This window comes from Lonchura striata, chromosome 11 (genome assembly GCF_046129695.1).
Source record: "Lonchura striata isolate bLonStr1 chromosome 11, bLonStr1.mat, whole genome shotgun sequence".
NCBI classification, from domain to species: Eukaryota; Metazoa; Chordata; class Aves; order Passeriformes; family Estrildidae; genus Lonchura; species Lonchura striata.
The window spans coordinates 16,371,006-16,393,848 of record NC_134613.1 but is presented as its reverse complement, the minus strand read 5'-3'; the positions used below and the strand labels follow the sequence as shown (position 1 = coordinate 16,393,848).

The following is a 22,843-nucleotide window of genomic DNA, read 5'->3' as shown; positions in this document are numbered from 1 at the left end:
CCATATAGAACTGTGGCATTAAAGCATTATGAGCTAATTAAAATTCTACATAGTGCTGTTTATGAAAACAAATTATAATGTGTTTTGTGCTTACTGTCAGTTCTCAGCAACAGGTGCTTTGTTAACAAGAAGCTGTCTATTTTGGGAACTTGTGTTAAAGCGGCTTTTATCTCTTCTGGGTTTGATATGCTTAAAATAAGTGAAACTTATGCTGTATTGAGAGAAGATTACTTTTCACTGAAGCTCAAAAGAAGTGATTACTGAATCTACATCTATTCTTTCAGTAATTATGAGGGTAATCTTGTAAGTGTTTGAATCCTTCTTACAGATTATTTCTCATCAGTGTGTTAAGTCAAACCTGTTTTAAAATACAGCACCAAAGATAGTTTATGGACTTGCTCTCCTGCATCCCTGTTGGCCTGGTATTCTAAAGGAATTTAGAGAATTCTAGAATCACCTGATTCTAATTCTGTACAACCTCTGATTTATGAAATGGCCAGCTTCAATATATGATACCAGAGAAAACAGAATCCAGCCCTGCCTGGTCTGCTTCAGAGTAGCTTTCTTACCTTTCTTAGAGCATTTTAAAATAAGGCATTTCTGTTATCTGACAGATTTCAAGTAAACCTTAAATTTATGGGACTGTGAAGGGCAACTCAAGTATTCGTGCAGCACCTGAATGCCAGAATACAGGTATGAGATGGCACAAACTCCAGAGGAAAGAAAAGAGCTCCTCAAGCAATGTCTGACTTGTACGGCTTGGCACCAGTTCAGCCACACATGATGGAAACTGTGTGAGCTGACATAGCCAACTGCTGATGAGCAATTACTGACATGGTTTGATTTTTCTAATGGGTGTAACTTCTGAATTTTTATTCCACTTGAGCAGAGATGCCAGAGCAAGCACTCTAAAAGGGTACTCTTTTAAAAGCAGCTGCACTTTCTGTCACAAGTGTAACTTCATGCAAGGTTTCGGCGTTAGTCTTAATCTCAGAGACAGCTATCTTCCAAAAATGGGCCTGCTCAGCCTTAAATCTTGGGTGAGCTGGGGAGGCTAAACTGAGTAAGTACAACTTCATACTTCATACAACTTCATGGAATTTTTATTCCACTTGAGCAGAGATGCCAGAGCAAGCACTCTAAAAGGGTACTCTTTTAAAAGCAGCTGCACTTTCTGTCACAAGTGTAACTTCATGCAAGGTTTCGGCGTTAGTCTTAATCTCAGAGACAGCTATCTTCCAAAAATGGGCCTGCTCAGCCTTAAATCTTGGGTGAGCTGGGGAGGCTAAACTGAGTAAGTACAACTTCATACTTGGGGGGGAAGGACACTCTTCTCTGGCTTGTGCATGGACATAGAATGCTTTGGGTAGGACAGCAGGACCAGCGGGGGTGGCTGGCCAGTGTCCTATGTGTTCCTCAGATATGCCTTTTGAACTTCTCACCATGCCTCCCCCAAGGATTCCAGATCAAAAACTAGCTTCCTGAAACACATGATAACTCTTGTCTGTTGTTCACTTTTCTTTGTAACTCACTTAGAAATTGTCTTTACCATGTACTGAACAACTATAGTTACTGCATTGCTCTCAGTGCTTTTAATGTTTAACAAGTTATCTTTATTGAAGGTCCCTGTCATGGCTCGCTGTAAACAAGCATGTCTAGCTCCAAGGGTTATTTGCTGTTTTTTCTCTCAAACCTAAGAAGTGAGTTTTGTTATGTGTATAGGTTTTGTTTTGTTGTTTTCACTTGGATTTCAGGTTGACCTCTCCAAAAAGGCAGCTTTGTCAGCTTACATTTTCTTATAGTCATCACTGGAGAGACAGAAACTTGGAACATGCTGGTGGTGCTTCTTTCTGAAAGCATTTCTGTGTTGATCTGGACTGGAGTTTGCTGGATGAACTGGGGGTGCCTACAAATGTATTGTGCTACTGAGGGATAAGAAGCTTCTAAATTTTCTAAGAGGAAAAAATTATTTTTCTTTGAATCTCAGGAAGTTTGGATGCTGTCATATGCAAGGATCTAATTCTAGTGGTGCTGCAGTGTTAGTCTAGAAGTCCCAATGTACAGGCTTAAATGTACAAAGTGATAATCCTTGGCATCTCGACTTGTATTTTGCTGCTTTAGACTCAAATTAAAATGCATGATAAATAGGAGTGTTGAAGGCTTTATACAGAGTGCTGCACTTAATTTTTTAGGTGACTTAGCAGATGCTCCATAAAGTAGTGGTCATTTCTGCAAAATCCCACCATCACACCAGTAGCTCTGTGTGGCCGCTTTCTGCCATTCCAATGCAAATCCTTTTGTCTGTGCTCTGCCTCGTTGAAATCCAAAATAGATAAAATATGATTCTTCCTACTAAGTAATAAAATGTACCTCTTATATTGCTTGTTAATTGGTAAAGTTTTTTTTATAATTAATCTTCAACAGGGTAATGATGTTTATAGAAATGGCCCTTTATTTTGTGTGTTGACTATACTAGAAAGTTTGGAAATTAAGTATGAAAATTTTGCTTATGCTTGTTTTTGTTTGTAGACTTTAAGTGGTTACTGCAAGCAATTAGATGCTTTTGTATGAGGTGAATGAGAGTCTGAGGTACCACTTTTACAGAAGTTAATCTTTGGGTCTGGTAATCCATGCTTTGCAAAGGTTAAGCGTGGTCACAAGTAGTAATTACAGTTTCAAAGTAACATCTATTAATAGTGTATGTAGACAAGCATGGAAAGCCGAGTCCTTATGACCAGTGATCTCCTTGATACCAGTATAGAATGTGTGCATCTTTGTTCTTGCTTAGCAAGAGTGGAGAGGTTGTAGTGAAATGTTCTCTTATTCCTCATGTAACCTTGAGTACAAGAGCAGTCAGCTGTACTTAGCAGCATACACGCTTTAACAGTGGAGGCTTTGTCTGTACCAGGTGTTCCTGGGTTTATGATATTCTGGCTCAGATTAGTTATAAAAGTTGCTAATGTTCTGTCCCTTCCTAAGACCTCAACTGTCTCTTTTCTGTCCATCTGCCACTTTCTCTCATGAGTGTATCTTTTTCCACTAGTGTGATTCTTTCACAGTCTTTCTGACATCTTAAATCTGAGATATAGCTTTCTTGAGATTCCAGTTTTATTTATATTTTAGTTCTTGTATGGAAGGATTTAGGCTTGCTGACTAATAAAAATTGGAAGTGAAGAAAAGACTTCTCTAACTCTTTACACCTTTTTGTAAAGTTTCTGCTAGGAGTGTCTAGTATTAAGTACTTGATTGTAGCCTACATTAAGTCTGTGAATGAAACAAAAATAAAAAGCTGTTCAACAGGAATAGACAGGAACATAGTAGATATTAAATGACTTGTTAAGTGAGTTAAGAGAACGTCTTATGTAAGGCTTTGGTCACTAGCGTGAGTATTTTGTTTTTGTTATGAAGTCATATAAATTCAACTTCACATTGCAATTTAAAACTTTAGTTTGCTTGAGCAGAAAGAAGTCTGGAGACTCAGTAGAATAAGTGTAAAGCTTTAAAATGTATGGATTCTCTTGGTGCTGAGGAAGTTGGAACTCCTGTGTTTTGAAAAATGCAGCAGCTGTGTGTTCTGCTACAGGAACAAAGAGGTCGCTGCCCTTACAGATCTGCTTGCATAGCTGGTCCTTAACCATATTCACTTTTTTTAACTCAAAGCATTCTGATGAAACTGGGTCAGAGTGTAACTACACATGTAGCTGTGCTGGCAAATGTGAACCAGCTGCAGTGCTTTAGCAAGGGTGAGCTGTAAGATGAAATGACATGTCTGACTGCAACCAGCAAGCTGGGCTGAGCTGTAATGACTGAGGTCCCTTATTCAAATCTGCCAGTTCTTCTTGGCTCCATAGCAAGTTGCTGGGACATGATAATGCCTTAAAGCAGCTACTGCTCAGTGAATGTAAATTGGAGCCTTTTGGGACACAGCAATGGAGTAAAAAAACCAGGACTGTTCCGTAGCTTGCTATTAAGTTGTGATTCTAGTGCTTTATACCCTGAGTAGTGTCCTGCTGGAAGCAGGACACCTGAGCAGCAAATTCCAATATGAACTGGTACCCTCGATCACAGCCAGTGCTTTGGGAGCTTCTGCAGCAAGATTCAACAGAACTTCGTTCTTGGGATTTTATTTGCCCTTTGTTTTGATAAGCCTGTAGAGAAATGCATTTCCTATTTATTGCCTTTTGTACCAACCTACCTTTTTCATATGGTGGTACAGGTGGTATTGGGTATCTGTGCCAGTACATGCTACAAAGTGAAGTGTATTTTTGTGTGCCCAGCTTTGTGTCTTATTTGTCCTTGGAATGAAGCTTTGTATGTCTAAGCTGCACACATTACCACTTCTGCAGCTTCTTCTATGCTTCATTAGCACAAAGAGAAAATGACCATTAGTGTTGATGCTACTTCAGTCAGTGCTGAGCTGCTTCATTATTAAGGTGGCTATGACAGAGGAGGGAATATTTTAATCACTTGTTAAAATTGGATTTATCATTTGAGGTGAGTGTCAGGTAAAACTGTCAGTGTGCTAATTTTGACAGTGAAGAGTAGCTCACACTGTTCTGCTTTCTCTTTGAGCACCAGTTTCAAAGCTGGCATCAGAATGGTTCAAACTGTGTCTGCTGTGCTGCTGAGGCACAAAGCTGTTTGGGAGGTCTCAGCATTAGCTTTTGGGAGGGATCCTTCCCATACCAGTCACAGATTTTAGGAGTGTTTGCAGAATACAAGACTGTACTGCAGGATGTGAGGATCTGCTTGTTTTCCTTACCAGAACTTGAAATATGAGGGTAACTGGTATTCAAGAGACCTTTTTCTTTGGGGAAGACAAATGAAGAGAAAGCTGGCTTCTGTGCCAGATTTTTTTTTTTTTCTTGCCTAGAATTGGTGGGGGTGGGGGGCAGCAGTGAAAGAGATTATTCTTAAACCTTGTGTGTTTAATCCTGCTAAATGCTGCTCTCTCTGATCTTACTGATTAACATTTGAAGCCTATAAAGCTAGGGTATCAGTTATTTGAAACTAGTGGCATATAAACATTTTAATTAAAAGGAAAGGAAGAAAGGAGGGGGGGGGTGGTGGAGAGGAAGACCAGTATTACAGTGCCTGCTCTGTGGAAGAGATGTCCACAAGTATTTTGTTACTTGCTTTACAGAGTATTGGAAGATGTGTCTTTTTCTCCAGAGAACTTGATGTCCAGAAGATTTGCATTGCTTTAGTGTTTCTATAGCTTCAATTCTATACATTTTATAGGTGTGTCCTTTGCATATTTTTTGCTTGGTGCAGAGAGGAATTTACTCTGAGGATGTAATGGTAAAGGAGGAAACACAGGACCTGTAGCAGAAGGAGCAAGAGGGCATTATTAAATTAATGAAGTTGTGTATTGCAGGAGTAACAGGAACAGGTAGCCTATAAGAACCTTATTTTTAAGAAAAGGAAGACTTAGCCTGCAGAGCTGTATGTTGCTATGCTTCTAGTGGCAATAAATATCTTTAAGAACACGGAGGTAGTTTCAGCTGAAGTTTAGCAATTTTTAGCTAATACAGAAAGAGGGTGTTTATTCCATAATCCTCAATGAAGTAGATGTTCTGGGGTTGTACTGAGAGGAGTTGTTTAAAGCTCCTGCACTTCCCTCTAGTCTGTTCTTTCTCATTAGGGCTCGTACAACTGGTTATACAACAATATTGTAAAGCAAAGCAGGGAATGTGCTTAACATACTGTAAAGAGGCCTGTTGTTTTGGGTTTTTTTCTTTAAGATAAATCAATTCTTCATTCAGAATAACCTTCAGATTTCATAGCGTTACTCTATGAATGCTGTGCAGGCACAGCTCTGGGGGAGCAGGCAGAGCCCAGAGGCATTTCCAGGAGCTTGACAAGCTCCACATTTGTTTTGTGCCACCTCAAACCAAGAGGGACATACCTGTAGTCATGTTGATCCCAAGACCTTGTTGTCATTTCAGCTATGAAGCTGCTTCAAGTGTCATACTGAAGCCAAGCTAGGGGAAACCATTTTTGAAATTATGGATAGTGTATGCACTTGGGATTTATTTTACAGTAGACTCGATGCTCAGCAAGGGCTTGCTGCCCCTAATAAAGTGTTGTCCTATTTTTAGCCCTGTCACTTCCTTTGCAGTGTATGTCGTTTCTCTGGAGTTGATCTTCTATCAGATGAGCAGGCTCTCCAGTGCACCAGAACAAATATTTGTGTTGTTTCCATGAGATGGTTGAGCTGATGTGGCCGCAGGCAGGGATGGGGGCAGCAGTGGCCAGAGCTGTGGGAGCATGCCTGCCCCTCTGAAACCTCTAGTGGTTTCAGCAGTGACTGCACACCTCCACTGCTTTATGGGATGTTTGGGCTCAGTGACACTGTGCGTCATGAGGCATTACGGTTTTGAAACAAAAATCATCTGAGGCTAAGCCAAGAACTGGACTGATGGGAGGTCCTTCCCTCCCCCAAAAAACATCTGCTCAGTGATCTCTCACTGTTCATGTTTGCTGCGATGGGGAGATGGGGCCAGAGTCCAGCAGCTCTGCTGGTGGCAGCTTGCCTGGGGCCGGAGTCCCTGTGGCAGCAGCGCTGTGCCATCCGGGCCTGCCCTCCCACAGGAGTGTGTGTGTACAGGAGAGGCTGGAACTGCCAGTACTTGGGTCTCTCATTCTGTTTTCCATGTCTCTTTTTGGCTAGTGGTTCTCTTAGCAGCTCTGCTGCTGATACAGGCATTTCCACATGAGTCTGCAGCTAGACCCTCTTTCCTGCCCAAATAGCACACACACGTGACAAATGAGCTCAGAAACCAATCTGTGTTGAAACTAATTGGCAGAAGGTGGAGTGTTTGATTAATTCTTTAAAGTTTGATCATTTCCTTGTTTCATATTGGTAGATGTGAGCACTGAAAGGGAGGGCTAAACATGGGAGTGTTTATTATATTAGTTTGGCATTCTGTGGCTTTAGGGTTCAAATAGATCACTTCAACCATCCCGGGAGCTTACAAGCTGCTGAAGCATGTGTTGTCCCTCCTGGTCACATGTCCTCCCTCACATCAATTCCAGAGGCTCTCCTGTGTTGGACTTTCTGCTTGTGTTTCTGCATGTGAACTGATTGATCTTACTGAGCTGTCAGAAAACTTTGTGCCTGGTGATGGTCCTTTCTTTTCCTGGTGGGTTTTTTCAGTAGCTCACAGCAATAATTGTGTGGGTTAGGTGGGTTGTACCCAATTGTCCCCTTCATACCCAGCAAGCTGTTGTCTTGGTGCAAGGTCTCCTTTGACTTCATAACATTGCGTCAGGTTGATCCTATCTCTTATTCATTGTATTTCTCAAATATTAGCAACCAATGAAAGATCTTCCGCTTCCTGTGGCCCTTATTAAAACTCTTCAGAAGAATCCCTGGCACTTCCCCTTGGAGATTGAAGTGTTCTGGAGCCTCATGCCAGTGGCTTGAGCTTTGACTGGTGACAGGATCCACTGGTTAATGAACTTGGGAACTGGCTTAGCTGGAACTCGGGCCAGCTTTTCTTGTTTTTCGTCTGGGCATCTTTGGGCACCTTTTACAGTTTGTTTATTGAATTGGAGCAGAACTATTTTTTTTAACATCCATGTTAGAGATTGTTATTTCGTGTTTGCATTAGAACCTGGTCGCTTCAGCAAGTTGTGTTGGGGAATATTAGCAGTGGCTGGTGCAGTTACTGAGTTACTGTGTGCTGCTTGAAGCTAATATTGAATGGAAAAAAAATCATGGTACAATCTGGAAGTTAGTGTAGGGTTCTTTAATATGCTGCTGCCTAAAGTTAAAAGGATTAATACTGTATTGTGACATCGAATCTCTATTAGCTTTTGAAATATTCAGTTGAAAGTGTTTTTAATTAGTCTTTCAATCTTTAACATTCTATGCCAAAAGTGACTTGCGTAAGGTTTCAGCTTTAAATTGGTTCTGGTTACCAAAGCACAGCAAACTCATATTCATTTGCACTTCCCTGAAATGGCTTCTCTGAAATGTTGGGCCCAGCATAAGAATTAAATTCCACATGCACTATTTGCAGTTTCATTCTGAAAGACTGTCTGGAGAAAAGCAGGAATGAAAGTGCTCTTTCAGCTACAAGTGCAGTACTTCAGCAAAAATCAAATTTAGCTGTCGTGTGAGGTCAATGGGGGCTTTGTATGTTGAAAGCAAGTGATTCTCTGTTGGGGTGGGGGAGTGTATTCAACAGCTGAAATAAGCTTAATTGCAGGTTGAAGCTGAAAAAGATACTATCAGATTTTGGTTGTCTTCCTGCCTGTACATCTTCCTTGTCTTAGATCTTGAATCCTTCCTCGTCCATAGAGTACTTGCTGTGAGCAGAAGACTTGATTTGTTTCTGTGTTGCTGTTGGCTTTGCAACCCAGAGGTTTGCTCTTGGTATCAATTTCATATGTTTTGGGGAAATAAAAACAAAATGGAGTGGATGTGGGTGTGAGAGGAGATGAGATTTCTCTGGAAACAAATGGGAATGTTGTTTGTGTTTGGCTTTGAATGCGTCTTATGTAAAAGGAGATCTTTTTTACTGTGGCACTTCTTACTACGGTTTCATCTAATATAAAAGAACTGGTGAAGTGTTCAAGTATCTTGAAACCCCTTTCCCTCTGGATTTCTTTCTTTTTGTTTGAAATGTATGTTGGTATGACTTAGATTGATTTTATTTTTCAGTAATATTGCTTATCTTCAGCTTGACTTGCAAGAATTAAAATTACCTATGCTTCAGCTTACATTTTAATCGGGAAGTAGTAGACCTAAGTTCATTGTGAATTAAGTATAAGTAATAAGTAACCTTGATATATCCAGTTTCTTAATGTGAAGCTATGTTTTTCTTTCAAAATTTTTGAAAAAGAAGTACAGTTGTGTATTTATGGAGGGGGAAAATGGTAAATTAATTTTGTCTTATGAGATAACATGTGAAATATTATTTGGAAGTTAGACCACTTGATAATAATTGGAGCCTCAGAAACTGGTGGAAATTGTAATTTGTTTTAATTTTCTTGTAATGTCTTGCAAATATCTGTAAATTTGATTAATACAAGCCGGGGAGGGGGAAATGACTCAGTCTTTATAACAAGCAAATATAAGGATGTTGAATAATGCAGCAGCTCATATATCATGTATCTCTTAACTCATATATCTCTTCTCATTTTATTATATTTTCCCACAAAATTTATAAATAGAAGATTATGTGTACATGGTCTAGTATTTTTGACTGTTAGGGTGATTTTCTCTTAGTGTGTGAAAAATCACAGTGTGGGGTTTGTGGCAAGAAGTCGTGTCGTCTTTCACCAATGACGCAGTGACTAAACAGTGACATGTGAATTCATGTGACTGTTGTTAATTATAATTATGCAGCAAGTAATCCTGTGTTACCATGGCTTGTCTCTATTTTACAGTTCTCATCCACAGTATCAGGCGTTCAGGTTTCAGCATAAGTGTTCCCCTCCTCTGCTCCCCTTACCTGACTGCCAGAAGCAGTAATACTTCCAATATTTAATAATATTACTTTTCTTTTTGGGGTGTATATTGAAAATAAATTGGTGGGGCTGGGAGGGTGGGTCATGCAAAGCCTACATAGAACTGTGTGTGTTATTGGGCAGACTTTATAGACTTTTTGGGAAAGGGCACTGAGTTACCCACAAGTTATTTTTTCTCAATGTTCTTTTTGCTGAGCTATAGGAAATTCCAGATTTTCAAACATCAGCTGTAAAAGAAGGGTTTTCTCAGGCCTCTAAATACTGGGTTGTGTGTATCAATTTCAGGTTTATAGAAGAAGGGAGAATGGCTCAAGAAACCAACCGTAGCCAAGTGCCTATGCTTTGTTCCACTGGCTGCGGATTTTACGGGAACCCTCGCACGAATGGCATGTGTTCAGTGTGCTACAAAGAGCACCTTCAAAGGCAGAACAGCAATGGTAGAATTAGCCCTCCTGGTAAGTAACCCCAGCACACGTGTGTGTGTCAGCAGCTCAACCTGGCACAGTGGGCAGCAGCTTCCTGGCTGTGTCCAGATACCAATTGTTGGAGCATTAGTGCAAACCATTTCATTCCAGCATCTTACCTTCTGGAATGGGTTTGGATGGAACGCTCATAATGTAATTGTGTTGCCACTAATCTGCTCAGAAATAGGCTATCACTAATACCTGTTGTATTCATTTGAGTGTTTCTGATTTGAAATTACAAAAATGCAGAAAAAACACTACAATATATTTTTGCTGAAATTACTGACAGAAATAGGATTGAGTTTGAGGAATGTTTGTGAAAACCATTTCAAGAACAGGTATTTCATCTTTGTGACCTCATTCTGAAGGATTAACCTGTAAACACTTGATAGTGATGCCTTTGCTTTTGAAGGTTTTCCAGGGCTTTTGTGGACACCTTTCCTTATCTGCCCCTGAAGGCCTTCAAGAAAAGATCTGCTCTTAGATTACTTCCTTACTAAAATTATCTTGAGTTTCATTTCCAGGTTGGGAAAAGCCAACAATGGTTTTTCCTTAACTTCACATACTTTCTGTTCTTTTTGGCCCAGTGCCCTGTGTACTGTTGCCTTTCCTTCAACCTGACCTTTTAAATGGAAGCTGTATCTTCTATTGAAATCTGGGGATCTGGGTTCTACACCTTCAAAATGCATCTGGAGTTGGCATTAGGATGTTATACTGGTGTTCTCACATATCCATCTTGGTTTTTTAAACAAAACATCAGCATCTCATGTCAGATTACAGCAGTTTATGCTGAGAAAACTGCTTATAGATGCTTTAATTAGTAAAAATAGTAACTGCTTCAAAATTTTCTGCAGTATAAATTCTGGGGGCATGGGGCTGGAATGAGGTCAAAATATGGTCAAACATAATTACTTTTTTGTAAAATTAAAGTTTCCTTATGGTGTAGGCAGAGATTCAATTACTTTCCTGACTGGTGTTGTAGGGGTCAAAGAGTAAATGCAGCGTGTAACTTTCGTAATCCCAGGAAGCAGCATAACACATTTTCCCTGGGTGTGTCTTGCAGCAGCCTCTGTCAGTAGTATCACCGAGTCCTTACCGGTCCAGTGCACAGAGGGCAGCGCCCAGGAAACTCAGTCCACTTTAGATTCTACATCGACTCCATCTATGCAGCCAAGGTAAGGTGCTTCCGTCTGCTGTGTCTTTACAGAAAAATCTCTGTCAAAATGATTAAATGAAGTGTGCTGATCCTGCATAATTAAATGCTGGAGCCAGGATTAGGAAAAGGTGTAAGATTTCAGTGCTAACTTTAAAGCATGGGATTCAGGGTGAATGCTAGGAGATCTCTGTGCTTCATCTGGCATTCAAATGGAAATTTGTCTTTAGAATTTAGCCTCAAATAGAAGTTGTCAGCTTCTGTTCTACAGAGATTTGTCTGGCTGCTCTTCTGCTTCCTCAACTTTCAGTTGTACATTTACCAAAGGAGAATTCTTTTCATCCTAGAAATGTGAGGATTTTGTAAAATGGCAGGGAGCTGTTTACTAGAGCTCTCATAAATAAATGTATGATAATGTGTTAACAAGCCAGTTGCTTTGCAAGAAGTGGAGAGTACTAGAACAGAGTAATGACACAAGTCTTGGTACAAGTTGTGCTACTGAACTGATCTCTTATTAAACAAGTAATTTCCATCTGGATTATTCAAGGATACATAATGTCCTTTTATAAATCACTCAGACTTACTAAGTGTTCTCCATTTGTAAAAGCTAAATATTTGTTTATATTTAGCAGCTCCATTTCAGTTTAGAATGACACAATCAACAGCAACTTAAGTGCTTTGGAAATTTTGAGTGAAAAGTGTTAGTGTGTTATATACTATGGAAGCTAAACTTGCAGTAATACTCATTTCAACTTTTCTTTAAAAAAATGAATGTAGTAGAACACAGGCTAAGGGGTGATTCCATCAGTTACTGCTGACTGATTCTGCTCAGACTTTTCTGCTCCCTAGCTTTTTATAGGAGGTGTTATCTCATGCTTGGATTCTGCATATGAACTGAGATCTAGGTGCCATGCTTGATGCTATATTTAGTCTTTCCATTCTGAGATTTATAGCTGGGGTAGAAAATACATGTCTTACCCTGAAACAAGTCTTCTGATGTGTGTAAAAAAAAAAGTGCATCCAGGTCAATGCACAGGTGTGAACCAATCACAGTACCTTGCCTTTGTTCTCCCACAACTTCAATAAAATGAAAGAACAGAAGTACCTCACTGATCACTGACTTGATTACTGGCTGCAGGAGAAAGGAGTGGATGGTTGCACCTGAAAAAAATCAGTGTCACTTGCTTGGGTTGTTGTTTTCAAAATAAAAAATAGCAGGAATTCAGCTTCAGTCTCTGGAAGTAATACCTCAGGCTTATGATACTCTGAGGACAGATAAAATTAATTGGCAATGTCCTTTTGTAGGTGGCCAGACGGGCAGTTCAAGACCTACACACGGTTCTTGACAATTAAAATTGCAGCTCCAGTGCTCTGGTTGTGCCATGGAGCGCTGGTTCATGGGCTGCTGGATAATCTGGTTTTTGCCTTCAGAGTGAATTCCTGAGTGGAAAGGAAGAAAACAAATGCAAATGAGATAGTGCTACCTCTCACTTGGGACTTGAGCTCTGTCTTGTTCCATAGGAGAGCTGCTGGATGAGCAGCTTGTCCAGGAGTCATGGCTAGTGTTGAATTGCTCTCTCTAAACTGCTCAGGGTGTTCCTTGGTGAGTGTTCAGCCATGCTGTGATTTAGCAGTATGGCTAAAGGGGTGGGAAGCTTAGCCTGCGCCACTTTACACTGTGAAAATCCAAGGGGTTCTATGTGCAGCTGCTGCAGCTTTATTACTGAAAACACTGACATGCTGCAATTTTCTTGTTCGTATCACCAGAACACTGAAACTATCTCCTCTACAATTATCTTGCTGACTTCCATTATAAAGATCCTTGCATATTGAATGTTGCATTGTTGCTTCTGTGTGGAATGATGGTATGCCAAACCACCCAAAACATTCTTCCTTTTTTATAGTGGGACTGTTTTGTTGCATTCAGTATGAGTTGACACAAAAAGTAAACATTTTTTTTAAGTTCAGATTGTAACAGTTTTAAGCGGTTACAGAAACAACTTCAGAGTGAAATGTTCTGGGATACCTTTTCATCAAGAGGTGTCCTAATGTATCTTACTGGAAAAGAATCTGGAAATGCATAATAAAAATCATAATTTTCTTCTTTTGCCCCTCAGCCCTGTGTCCAGTCAGTCACTTTTAACAGAATCTGTAGCATCATCCCAACTGGATAGTACGGCTGTGGACAAAACAGTACCTGAGACAGAAGAGTTGCAAGGTTGGTGCCTAGTTTTCAGTGACAGCACTTATGAATTATGCTTTTTAAACTTCAGGTGTTCTTAATACACTCCTGTTCAAACATGTCTGATTCTCAAACCTAAAGATTCTGTGAAATCATAAGGCAAAATAAGAATAAAATGTATTTTCTTAAATGGCAAGTGAAACCAAAACTTTAATTGGCGATGTCAGTGTCTGCCATAAACAGGTGTTTTAATTGGTATTGGAAACGTACATCATAAATCAACATCCTGTTCTTTCTCTGTGCCATGGCTGTTAGACCTGAGTAGAGTTTTGAGTATCTGTTACTTCTTAGAGTAACCATTTACAGCACATATCAGAAGTTTATGAGTATATTTGTGCTAGAGGGTGTTTGACATAGCCATTGCCAGAACAGGGTCAGTATCTTTTATAAACAGGTAACACCTATAAAAGAATCTTTCATCTCTGAACTGTAGTGGTGTAAGATTTTGAACTACTGAAATTCACTTACCAAATATGAATTTACCAATCCACAGGCTATGTAAAATGCCGTGGCTAAGAGAATTAACTATATTGGCCTAAAATCCTTCTTGCTGGTACAATGTAAAGTTTCTTTTCACTTTTTTCTTGTTTTCTATGTGCAGACTTTCAGAGCTTAAGACTAAAAAATATATTTAATAGTATTTCTTAGGAAATGCAAAAATAGTATACAAAATGTGCTCAGACTGGTAACCTATAGGCATTATGAAAGGTATTTAAAGGTAAGTCAGTAAGTATTCTGCCTTCTGCTGAGACAGTTTAGACTTTAGTGGGGAGGATTATTTTTCTGTTTTTCTAAACATAGAAGTGTGGGTTTTTTACAGATACAACTTGTACTTCCACTTAAACATTATAAATATTAGTTCTTTGACTGTATCTCTGGTATCAAAGCTTTGCTTTTCAGATACTTTTCTAAACCTGACCTGTCCCTTTCTGTAGGATGGAACATAGGTGTTATTAGTCAGCTACTGTGCTGAGTAAGGTTGTCTCCTTGGTTAATAAACCTGGGAGAAAAGCCTTTAATTCTGTTTTTTTGCCACCTTTGCTAACCTTTGAGTTGTCAGTTATAAATATGCTTACTCTTGAAAATATACATTTTAGAGATACACTCTAATGCCTGTTAGGAAGTTTGTGTTCTGGACCCAAGAGCACTTGTCTCAATTTTGACAATGAATCTATTGGTTTTTCACTGGGAGACAGAGACGGTGCTTTACTTTATTAACCCTGCCACTGAGGTGTCTTGGGCCTGTCAAAAGACTTTACCCAGCAACTTTGCAGAGTTATGTCTCTCTTCTTACACACTTGGGTAAATTTGTGCTGCTTCTAATTCTCCACCTCTCAAGCTCATTCTCCTTATGAGGAGATAAGATTTCTCAACCAGAAACTTTGAATTTAGGGATATATCTGCAGGATCAATGTATATCAGGTGTTTAGGTTACTCATCTGTGTCCTCTGTCCTGTTCTTTGTACCCTCATTTCTAAACTAAGAACATCACCAGCATGTAGTTGCAGTTCTAAATTACCATCCCTATTTATAACTCTCTGGCAGGGTCAGCCTTACTTTCTTAAGAGTTCCTTCTGTGTTGTCCTTTAACTGAAAATCATAGGAAATGTAGTGTTTCCAGTTTTAAAGTTTTTTGATTTGAAAATATAAGTTTGGAAGGAAGGCAGCTTAGAGTGGATGATGAGGGGGATTTCATTGAATTGCTGTCATAGCTGTGCATCCTGAAGTTTCTTTTTTTTGAAATTTGAGTTTTAGGTTGCTGACAAGCATGTAATACAAACATGTGAATCAAAGGGGTTTTTTAGCATTGACTAAGTTTCTAACATTTAGAGAAAAAAAATTTTCAACAGTGTGCTAGTTGGTCCCAGAGTGGTGTGTCTAATAGTACTTGTGTTGATGTAGGGGAACAGGAGAAGTAATGTCAGTATTTATTTTGATAAAATCTTGCCTTGTGGGAATGCCTGTTCTGGGGCGAGTTGTTCTATGCTGCTGGTGTAAGTTTTGTATTGTGTTCAGCTGAGGTCCCCTTAACTCGCCATTTAACAAAAATTACCAGGCTACAACAACATTGAACGAAGGACTGGGTAAATAATTAAGCTTTCTTAGATTACTATTATTACTCTTCTAAAGCAGACAGATAAATGAGACTTGAGCTGCATGCAACACAATCCTTGCTGTTTGCAGTCAAGCTAAAACTACAAAGGGATAAAATTCCCAAAGAGCAGTTCAGATTTGTCTTTGTTGGATTCATGCATTGCAGAAGAAATAGAGGAAAATTCTAAAGTATGTTAATAAGTGTAGACTTTAGAGCTAGTGTTTGTATGATGATGCTTGTGGAACAGTGCAAAAGCCCAGATTCTCTAAGATAAGGACTAATAGAATTTTTTTAACTTCAATTTTCTTAAATACCGTGAACATGCCATTAAAAATGACCTAAAATGAAATTCATTAAGTACAGTCCAGCTGTTCTAGCAGCTTTCTGAGTATGTCTACAAGTAATTGTAATTACCTCTTGGGCTGTTGTACCTTTTGCTCAACATGATGGCCCTGTTTGGATTAGCCAGTCAGGATTCCTGATTTGTTAGCCAGAGGATTAACAGGGCTGCCTTCAGGCAAGCCTGCAAGCAGGTAAAGAGGTGCTTCACTTACCAGGGGTAAAGGAGTTAAAACCATCCAGGTTAGGATTCATACTTCTGGTTCAGGGACGATTTTAAAGGTAAATGAAACTTGTCATGGAAGGCAGAAGGACTCCACCACAAACATTATGGCGCTCCTACAACTGAAGAACATGGAAGTAAAAGTATAAATCCAACTAATGGATGGATTCAGCCCCTCTGAGGCTGAAAACTTCTGAGATTGAAAACAGCCTCTGTGATTTTCAAGCCTGTTGTAAATTGGAGAGGAGCATGTACTATTAGCATTGCAAAATGCCATCGCTCACGTCATGTGGTGTGGTTATTATTTGAAAAACCAAAGTACAAAGTTAGATTGGAATAACTGTCAAAAAGGTACATGGCTGTTCTGAATGAAGTCACTTGATTTTCTGCATATCTGGATTTTAGTGAGGTTAAACAGTGAAGTTCAAGCTATGTGTAAAAAAATTGATATTAAAATAAATGAGGTTCCTACAGAATTTTATGTTGGGGTTACTTGGGCCTAAGGTGAATTCAGTTGAGCTGATGGATTCAGCTTCAGTTGGCCTTATCAGGGTTGGCTCAGTTGACAGTACTGGAAAGGAATTGATGGATGCTTCTCACTTTTGTGACAGTACCAGCAACTCAGAGGTAGAGTATGATTATGATACAAGTGTATCAAATAATACAGCATATTCTGATATACTGTATGAATGCTCCAGGGGGAGAGGAAACACTCAACAGAAAAATTTAAAACTAAATTCTGTGAGTGAGTGTGCTCTCACTTAATTTGTTTTGAAACAGTGTATTTTAGGCTGATTGTCAGTTTAAAATGTTCACAAGTAGTGATATTCACCTTTGGATTGACTTCACATTTCACTCCTTTGGAGGTGTGGGGGTTCTTACTAGGGGTAGTGAAATGTCCTTAAGAAGTCAATGTAGCTCTTCATGCTCTTCTGTAGGAGTGAGAAACCATTTTCTTTTAAAATTTCTGCCACTAATGCAGGGTGATGAATATAAAACATTGAGAGAGAGAACAGATGAGGCATGGGATGTCTTGCTGCACACACAGAGCTGTGTTGTGCCTGCAGGGGTGCAGAGGCTGGAATGCATTTTGCCATGTGGCTGCTGTTTCTGTGGTCAGTCAGAGCACGCTGAAGCTCAGGCAGGGGTTTGCACAAGCAAAGCAATAGGAAAAGTTTGTGCCTTTAGGAAGAAATCCAGGCTCTGCTTGTTTTGGTCAGCTAGGAACATGTTCTCTAAATAGGGAACTTCTAGTGACCAGCCCCACTTGTCAACTCCAGAAATATGACTGTATTTATACTTTACTCCTTTTTGGTTAGTTGGAAGCTTGTACTGCTGCTTCCAGGGCTTCTGTTCTTGGGCTGGGGAAAGGGATGACTTGGTTCAAGGAGAGCAGGCAGCAGCATCCTGGAATCCATATAAAGTCCAGCAGTTGGGAGTGGCTGCACCATATTTCCTGCAAGCTCCAAGCTGGACAGTATTGCATCTTACCTGGCTTTTTTCTGCTGTGGTCATCACTGGTAGCTTATAGACTGAACAGTGGCACTTGGTCATCTAAAGTGGTTGGGATATTTGTGATTATCATAGAGGATTTTGGTCCATATCTCTAGCTTCTATTCAAGAGCAACTTGAGACCTAAAATTTATGGTTACTACAGTAGATACAAAGTGACTTGTGGTGCAGTAGAAGAATCTTCCCACTCGGTTCTACACTGAGCAGTAACTCTTAAATATTTTTAAACCTTTTTAATGTGAGAGCCATACGCACAAAGAAGATGTAAGCAAGGGCGTATGAGAGCTTTGTTAGCAGGGAAGAGTGCCAATTTTTCCTAAATTTATCTAATAGTTACAGAGGCTCTTAGTGAAACTTAGATTGAGGTAACTGGATTTTGCTACAACAGGAAATGCAAGTTGGAGAATGTTAGCTCATGGCATTAATACATCTTAATGAATTAATAAAGACTGCAATATCTGTTTTCTGTGAAACTACAAAAGTTCGTTTGAGTAAGTCTTACCCCTTCTGGTACTTACCTCACCTCTTTTAGTCCTTGCTGATTTTGGTTCTTGCTTTGCAATCCTTTTGATATTATGCCAAATCAGAAATGTACCCTTTAACAGCCATTTAAAGCTGTTGAACCTTTTTTGTTTTGCAAACTATGAATTGTTATAAATTTCAGGACAAAGAAGCTCTGCTTGTAACATAGATGGTGGCTGAGAATGATTTAATAGACCAGGTATAATAGTATCTTTGCTAGATTAACCTGTGGAATATACTGTCCCCTCAGGCAAAGTCTTTGCTGGTGATCAGGTATCTTGCTATCCACTGATGTTGCTTAGTACAATGTTTTGATACATAGTGAAAGTGATGAGTGCCCTTTCCTTTCAAAAAAAAAAAAAAAAAAAAATCCAAAAGATCAGAATAGCAGCACATGAAAAACCCCACTGGATTTGTCATGCAGAAGAGCTGTCAGCTGGTGAAGAGCTAGCACAGAACTGCATCTGACAGTCTCTGACAAACAAAAGTCCAGCTGCACAGAGATGCCTGCAGCTTTTTCCCTGACAATTGTCTGAGCTTGCTGTTGTATTCCCTTCCTTACAGCACTGGTTCTAGCTCTGCTTCCATCCACACTCCTCCCAGCTGGAGCTTGCTTTTGTTCTTTGCTGCAAATACTCCCAACTTCTGTGTGTCTTACTCACTGGAGTCTTGTTCTGCTGTGGTCTACCTAGGTCTGGTAGGCAGAGGTTGGCTCTTAGCCCTTCTTAAAATGAAGTTGGGTTTTTTTTTTTTGTTGCTATTTCTGCTTTGTAATGTAAGGAATCTGCAAATACTTGAGGAAAACCAGCCAACTTCTATTTTTACCTGACTCAGGCAAATACTACTATTACTTGTTCATACTCTCCCACACAACCTGTAACCCATTTCTTTTAGATGTGAGAGAGCACTAAAGTAGGTTTAAAGATGCCTTAGGAGAAATGTCTTTAAAATTAGGTTTTTACCTGCTTCCTTCTGGGCTCCAAGTCTTGGTCTCTTGAGCTGATGTTTCTCACCCCAGGTAGTGATTTATGTCATGTGTAGGCTTTTTCCAGGTGTGCAAGAGCAGCAGCATCACACTGGTAGGGATTGTAATGAAACACTGTGTTTTGCGTGGCCTCTGTGTTACAATCTTCAGCAAAAATAATGTTGATTCAGGATTTGAAAGAGGGTGTTTGGCTCAGCTGATCCTGTTGCATAGAGTGCTTCTTGCAAGCAGATTTTGGGAGCTGGGCGAGTAACACTGTGCTCGGGAAACACTTGGCTGTTGGATTTTCTTCCTGTATCTGACAGTACTGAAGCTTGCTGTTAAACTTAATGTTTACTGTTTTGGTTGGTTTTGTGGTATTTTCAAGGATTTGGTGTGTTCTTTTCTTAAGTTACATCGAAGGTCTAGAAGGAGGGAGTTCCAGTTGCTACGGAGAGACCAATGCACTTCAGATATGGAAGCTGCAGCAAAATAGCCAAATGCACAACATGGGCTTTAGATTATTGTAGGGCTTAAAAGGGCAGAGACAGACTTTTTTCTCCACTGTTCTTACTAACTTTTTTAATGTCAGCTTCTGTGTCAGAGAATGCAGAGCCTGCACCTGAAGAACAGGACAAGTCACTTGACAAACCAAAACAGAAAAAGAATCGTTGTTTCATGTGCAGGAAGAAGGTTGGACTGACTGGTAAGAAACATTGATTTCATTTTTCTTAGACTTGATTAGGCTTGGGCCCTTTGAAATGTCATCTTAGAGGGAAAATAGGGCATGGTCATTTGATATTGTTTTGAAATTACAGTCAAAGGTACTTTCAGCTGACTCTTACTAGATAAGTCATTCATGTATCATTTTGTTTTACAGCCTCCTGTCTTAAAGTGAAGTTCATAATTCCAAATACTTCCTTTTGGAAGTCTGCTTAGCTGAGGAATTGGATGATAGCTTGTTGCCATTCACTAGCCAGCTTTGCAGTTGTCCTGTGAAAGGGCTTGAGTTCTGGAGGGTGAATATTCATAAACATAGCAAAAGAGCAGACATTCTCTAGGAATGTTCTGTGCTAGAGTGTCATGCAAAAAGAAGGAATAGTCAAGTCAAATCCTACTGTAATCACTTAAAAATGCATTACTTGTGATTCTTATGCTTTCTGCAGCAGAGCTCTTTGGCTGATTGATTGACACTGGTGACTGAGATTTATTGCTAGTGAGTGAACACATTCAGGATTTAAAGCAAACCAGTGCCATTATGAATGTTGAAATGCCTAAGCAGCTGTTTCTGTCCACAGGGTTCGAATGTCGGTGTGGGAACGTTTACTGTGGGATGCACCGTTACTCTGATGTACACAGTTGCTCTTACAATTACAAAGCTGATGCTGCTGAGAAAATCAGAAAAGAGAATCCTGTAGTTGTTGGGGAAAAGATCCAGAAGATCTGAACTGCTGCTTCTGCTGGAATACAAAAATCTTCTGACCATCTGCAGATTAAATTGACTTGAGCTTTTTTCCTTAGTCATCAGGAACGTAGAGCAGTGTATCTTGCCTAGACCTTTTAATCATGCATGTCATCAGATGAATAGATTTTTTTGTTTTCTTTTTTTTTGTTTTGAAAATGACTCTGAACATTATTTTCATTGCAGTTTTCTGTGGCTGAAGACTTAAGTAAACTTTACAAGTATTATCCTTTAAGATCATTTTAATTTTAGTTGAGTGCAGAGGGCTTTTATAACAAACATGGAGAAAATATTGGAGGGCTGTGCTTTTCCAGGATAAAACATGCATGCGTTAACTTTGCAGTTTATTTTCTTGTTGTATATAGCTTTTCTCTGCAGCACAATTTCCTTTTTTTTTTTTTTAATTGATAATGCCTTGTATGGCACAACTAGTTATCAGTAACTGAATGTATTTTAATCATTATGGCTGCTTCTGTTTTTTTTTCCCCATTAACGAGAGGTTATACATGTTGGCATATTAGCTTGTTTGCACCCTCTACCTATTTATGTATGAATCATTTGTAATGAGAGTGTGTGCTGAGATTGTGTGGGGTTTTTTTTTTTTTTTTTTTTAATTGGGGTTTGTTTTTGTGTGTGTGTGGGGGGAAGGCTGTATGCACTTCATTGACTGCAGTTTTCATTGGGATTACATCCATCAGTTTGTCTGTACACAAATATGAAGAATGATCTGAAGTACCTGTGCTGTATTTATGTTTATCCACGTCTTAACTTTGATTAAATAAAATTTAAAAAAATCCGAGCCCCTGTGGCTGTCACTGGCATATGTAAGTTGGTTTTCTCTTGCTTTATTTTAGTAGGGACCTTCCATTGATGGTTCCTTTACTTAAAGTGTATTTATTCACAGCTACCACATGTATCCCAATGCCAGCTAAATTCTGATGTTTTTTTTATATTTTCACCTGTAACTACCAGAGACACTGCAGATTCCAGATGTTGTCTGTTGGTTTTAAAATTCAGAATGTTCTTAAAAAGCTGTGGCTGGCAATTAGTAGATAAAACACTACATTTAGGATATAAACTGTGCAGCAGAAGGAGCGTTCTCTGCTAGTTAGAGAAAGTAATCTGCAAGACTGAATAATAAATGGAGTAGCTTGTGCTTGCAGAAATGGCCTAACCACAATCTAGGAGGCACATGGAGCTTATAGTAAAGGAAGGAAGGAATAAATAACTTACTGGCAAGTTTCAGTAATGGTCTGCCTTATCATGGGTCAGAGAGCCTGTATTTCCTCAGAGCATTTGCTAAACTTCCTCTTACACAGCCCAGAGTGTGGAGGAGCAGCAGTGTCACCTTTGGTGGGTGTTTCTGTTTGCTTTCCTCTTCGCTGCTTCCCTGTTCTCTATCCTTCTCACTTTTGAGTTCTCCTTCTTCCCTGTTTCTGGTCTCTTTCCTTCTGTGCCCTCCTGACCAATCTGCCTTACACCTGACAGTGATGCTTCTGGGTTAGGCAGAGAGAACACATCATAGATTTCACAAGGTGGGGGAAAACCTGGTATATTTGTGTGTTCTGGTGCCTGAAAGAAGGAAAGGTACAAAAAAACTATTCACATACTTCCTATCTGTTGTATAAGCTTATGTTTAGATGTCCACTGGATGACACAACCTGAGAATTGTGTGTCATGTTTGTTTGCTTTGGCATGCCCCTATGTTATCCTGGTGGTTGATCTGCACTTCAGTCTGTATTTGGTGTCATCAGTTTGAGGTTAGCAGATTAACATCTTAATTAACACCAGCACATTCACAGTGCTACAAAATGCTTGAGTCTGTCTCCTCATGTTGGACACTCTATTGGAACAGGTTTTCAACATGGTTTTATTTCAGTTTTGGAATAAGCAGTTTCTATAGCCCAGATCTTATAATGTGTCCACAAAACCTCTTCACTGTGTTTAAACATTTCCAACAGTCAGGGGAAATCTTACAGGAAATCTTCCACAAGCTAGGCATTGTGATGTTTAAATAAGACCCCTTTTTAAACAGTACCTTGTGGGCTTCTGTCTCAACAAGTGAGCAGCTGTCACAGATGATGCTGTTATATCATCTTGCACTGAATCTCTGGCTGTACCATTTGCTGCATTTCTTCTAATGACTCCTCTGCCAAAAAGAAAAAAAAAGGTTGATCAGCAAACCAGTTCTTTGGATTGGCAATCACAAGTGTCTTCCTGTTTTTATTGGAAAGATGTGGCTCTTGCTATTTAGTTCTAATTTCAAGGATGTTCCCTCATTGGTTTCTACTTCTGACAATGAGTGAATTTTTGGCTGCAAGTGGGAGAATGCTGGGACTGGGAGCAGAAGCACCAACTTCCCTGTTCTTTTATTGTTGGCTGCATAT

At 39.5% G+C, this 22,843-nt stretch overlaps 1 protein-coding gene across 6 annotated transcripts in view; it reads left to right on the top strand.

Annotated features, from left to right (window-relative positions):
- ZFAND6 (zinc finger AN1-type containing 6) overlaps positions 1 to 21,277 on the top strand; it is a 36,839-nt gene extending 15,562 nt beyond the window's left edge. For all 6 annotated transcript variants that reach the window (XM_021537602.3, XM_021537599.3, XM_031505809.2 and 3 more), the window contains 5 exons: positions 9,766 to 9,935; positions 11,008 to 11,119; positions 13,215 to 13,315; positions 19,587 to 19,700; positions 20,293 to 21,277. In XM_021537602.3, the coding sequence (XP_021393277.1) occupies positions 9,785 to 9,935; positions 11,008 to 11,119; positions 13,215 to 13,315; positions 19,587 to 19,700; positions 20,293 to 20,441 (627 nt within the window). In that variant the 5' untranslated portion in view covers positions 9,766 to 9,784 and the 3' untranslated portion in view covers positions 20,442 to 21,277. The remainder of the gene's footprint in view (positions 1 to 9,765; positions 9,936 to 11,007; positions 11,120 to 13,214; positions 13,316 to 19,586; positions 19,701 to 20,292) is intronic.
- Positions 21,278 to 22,843: the final 1,566 nt, after the last annotated feature.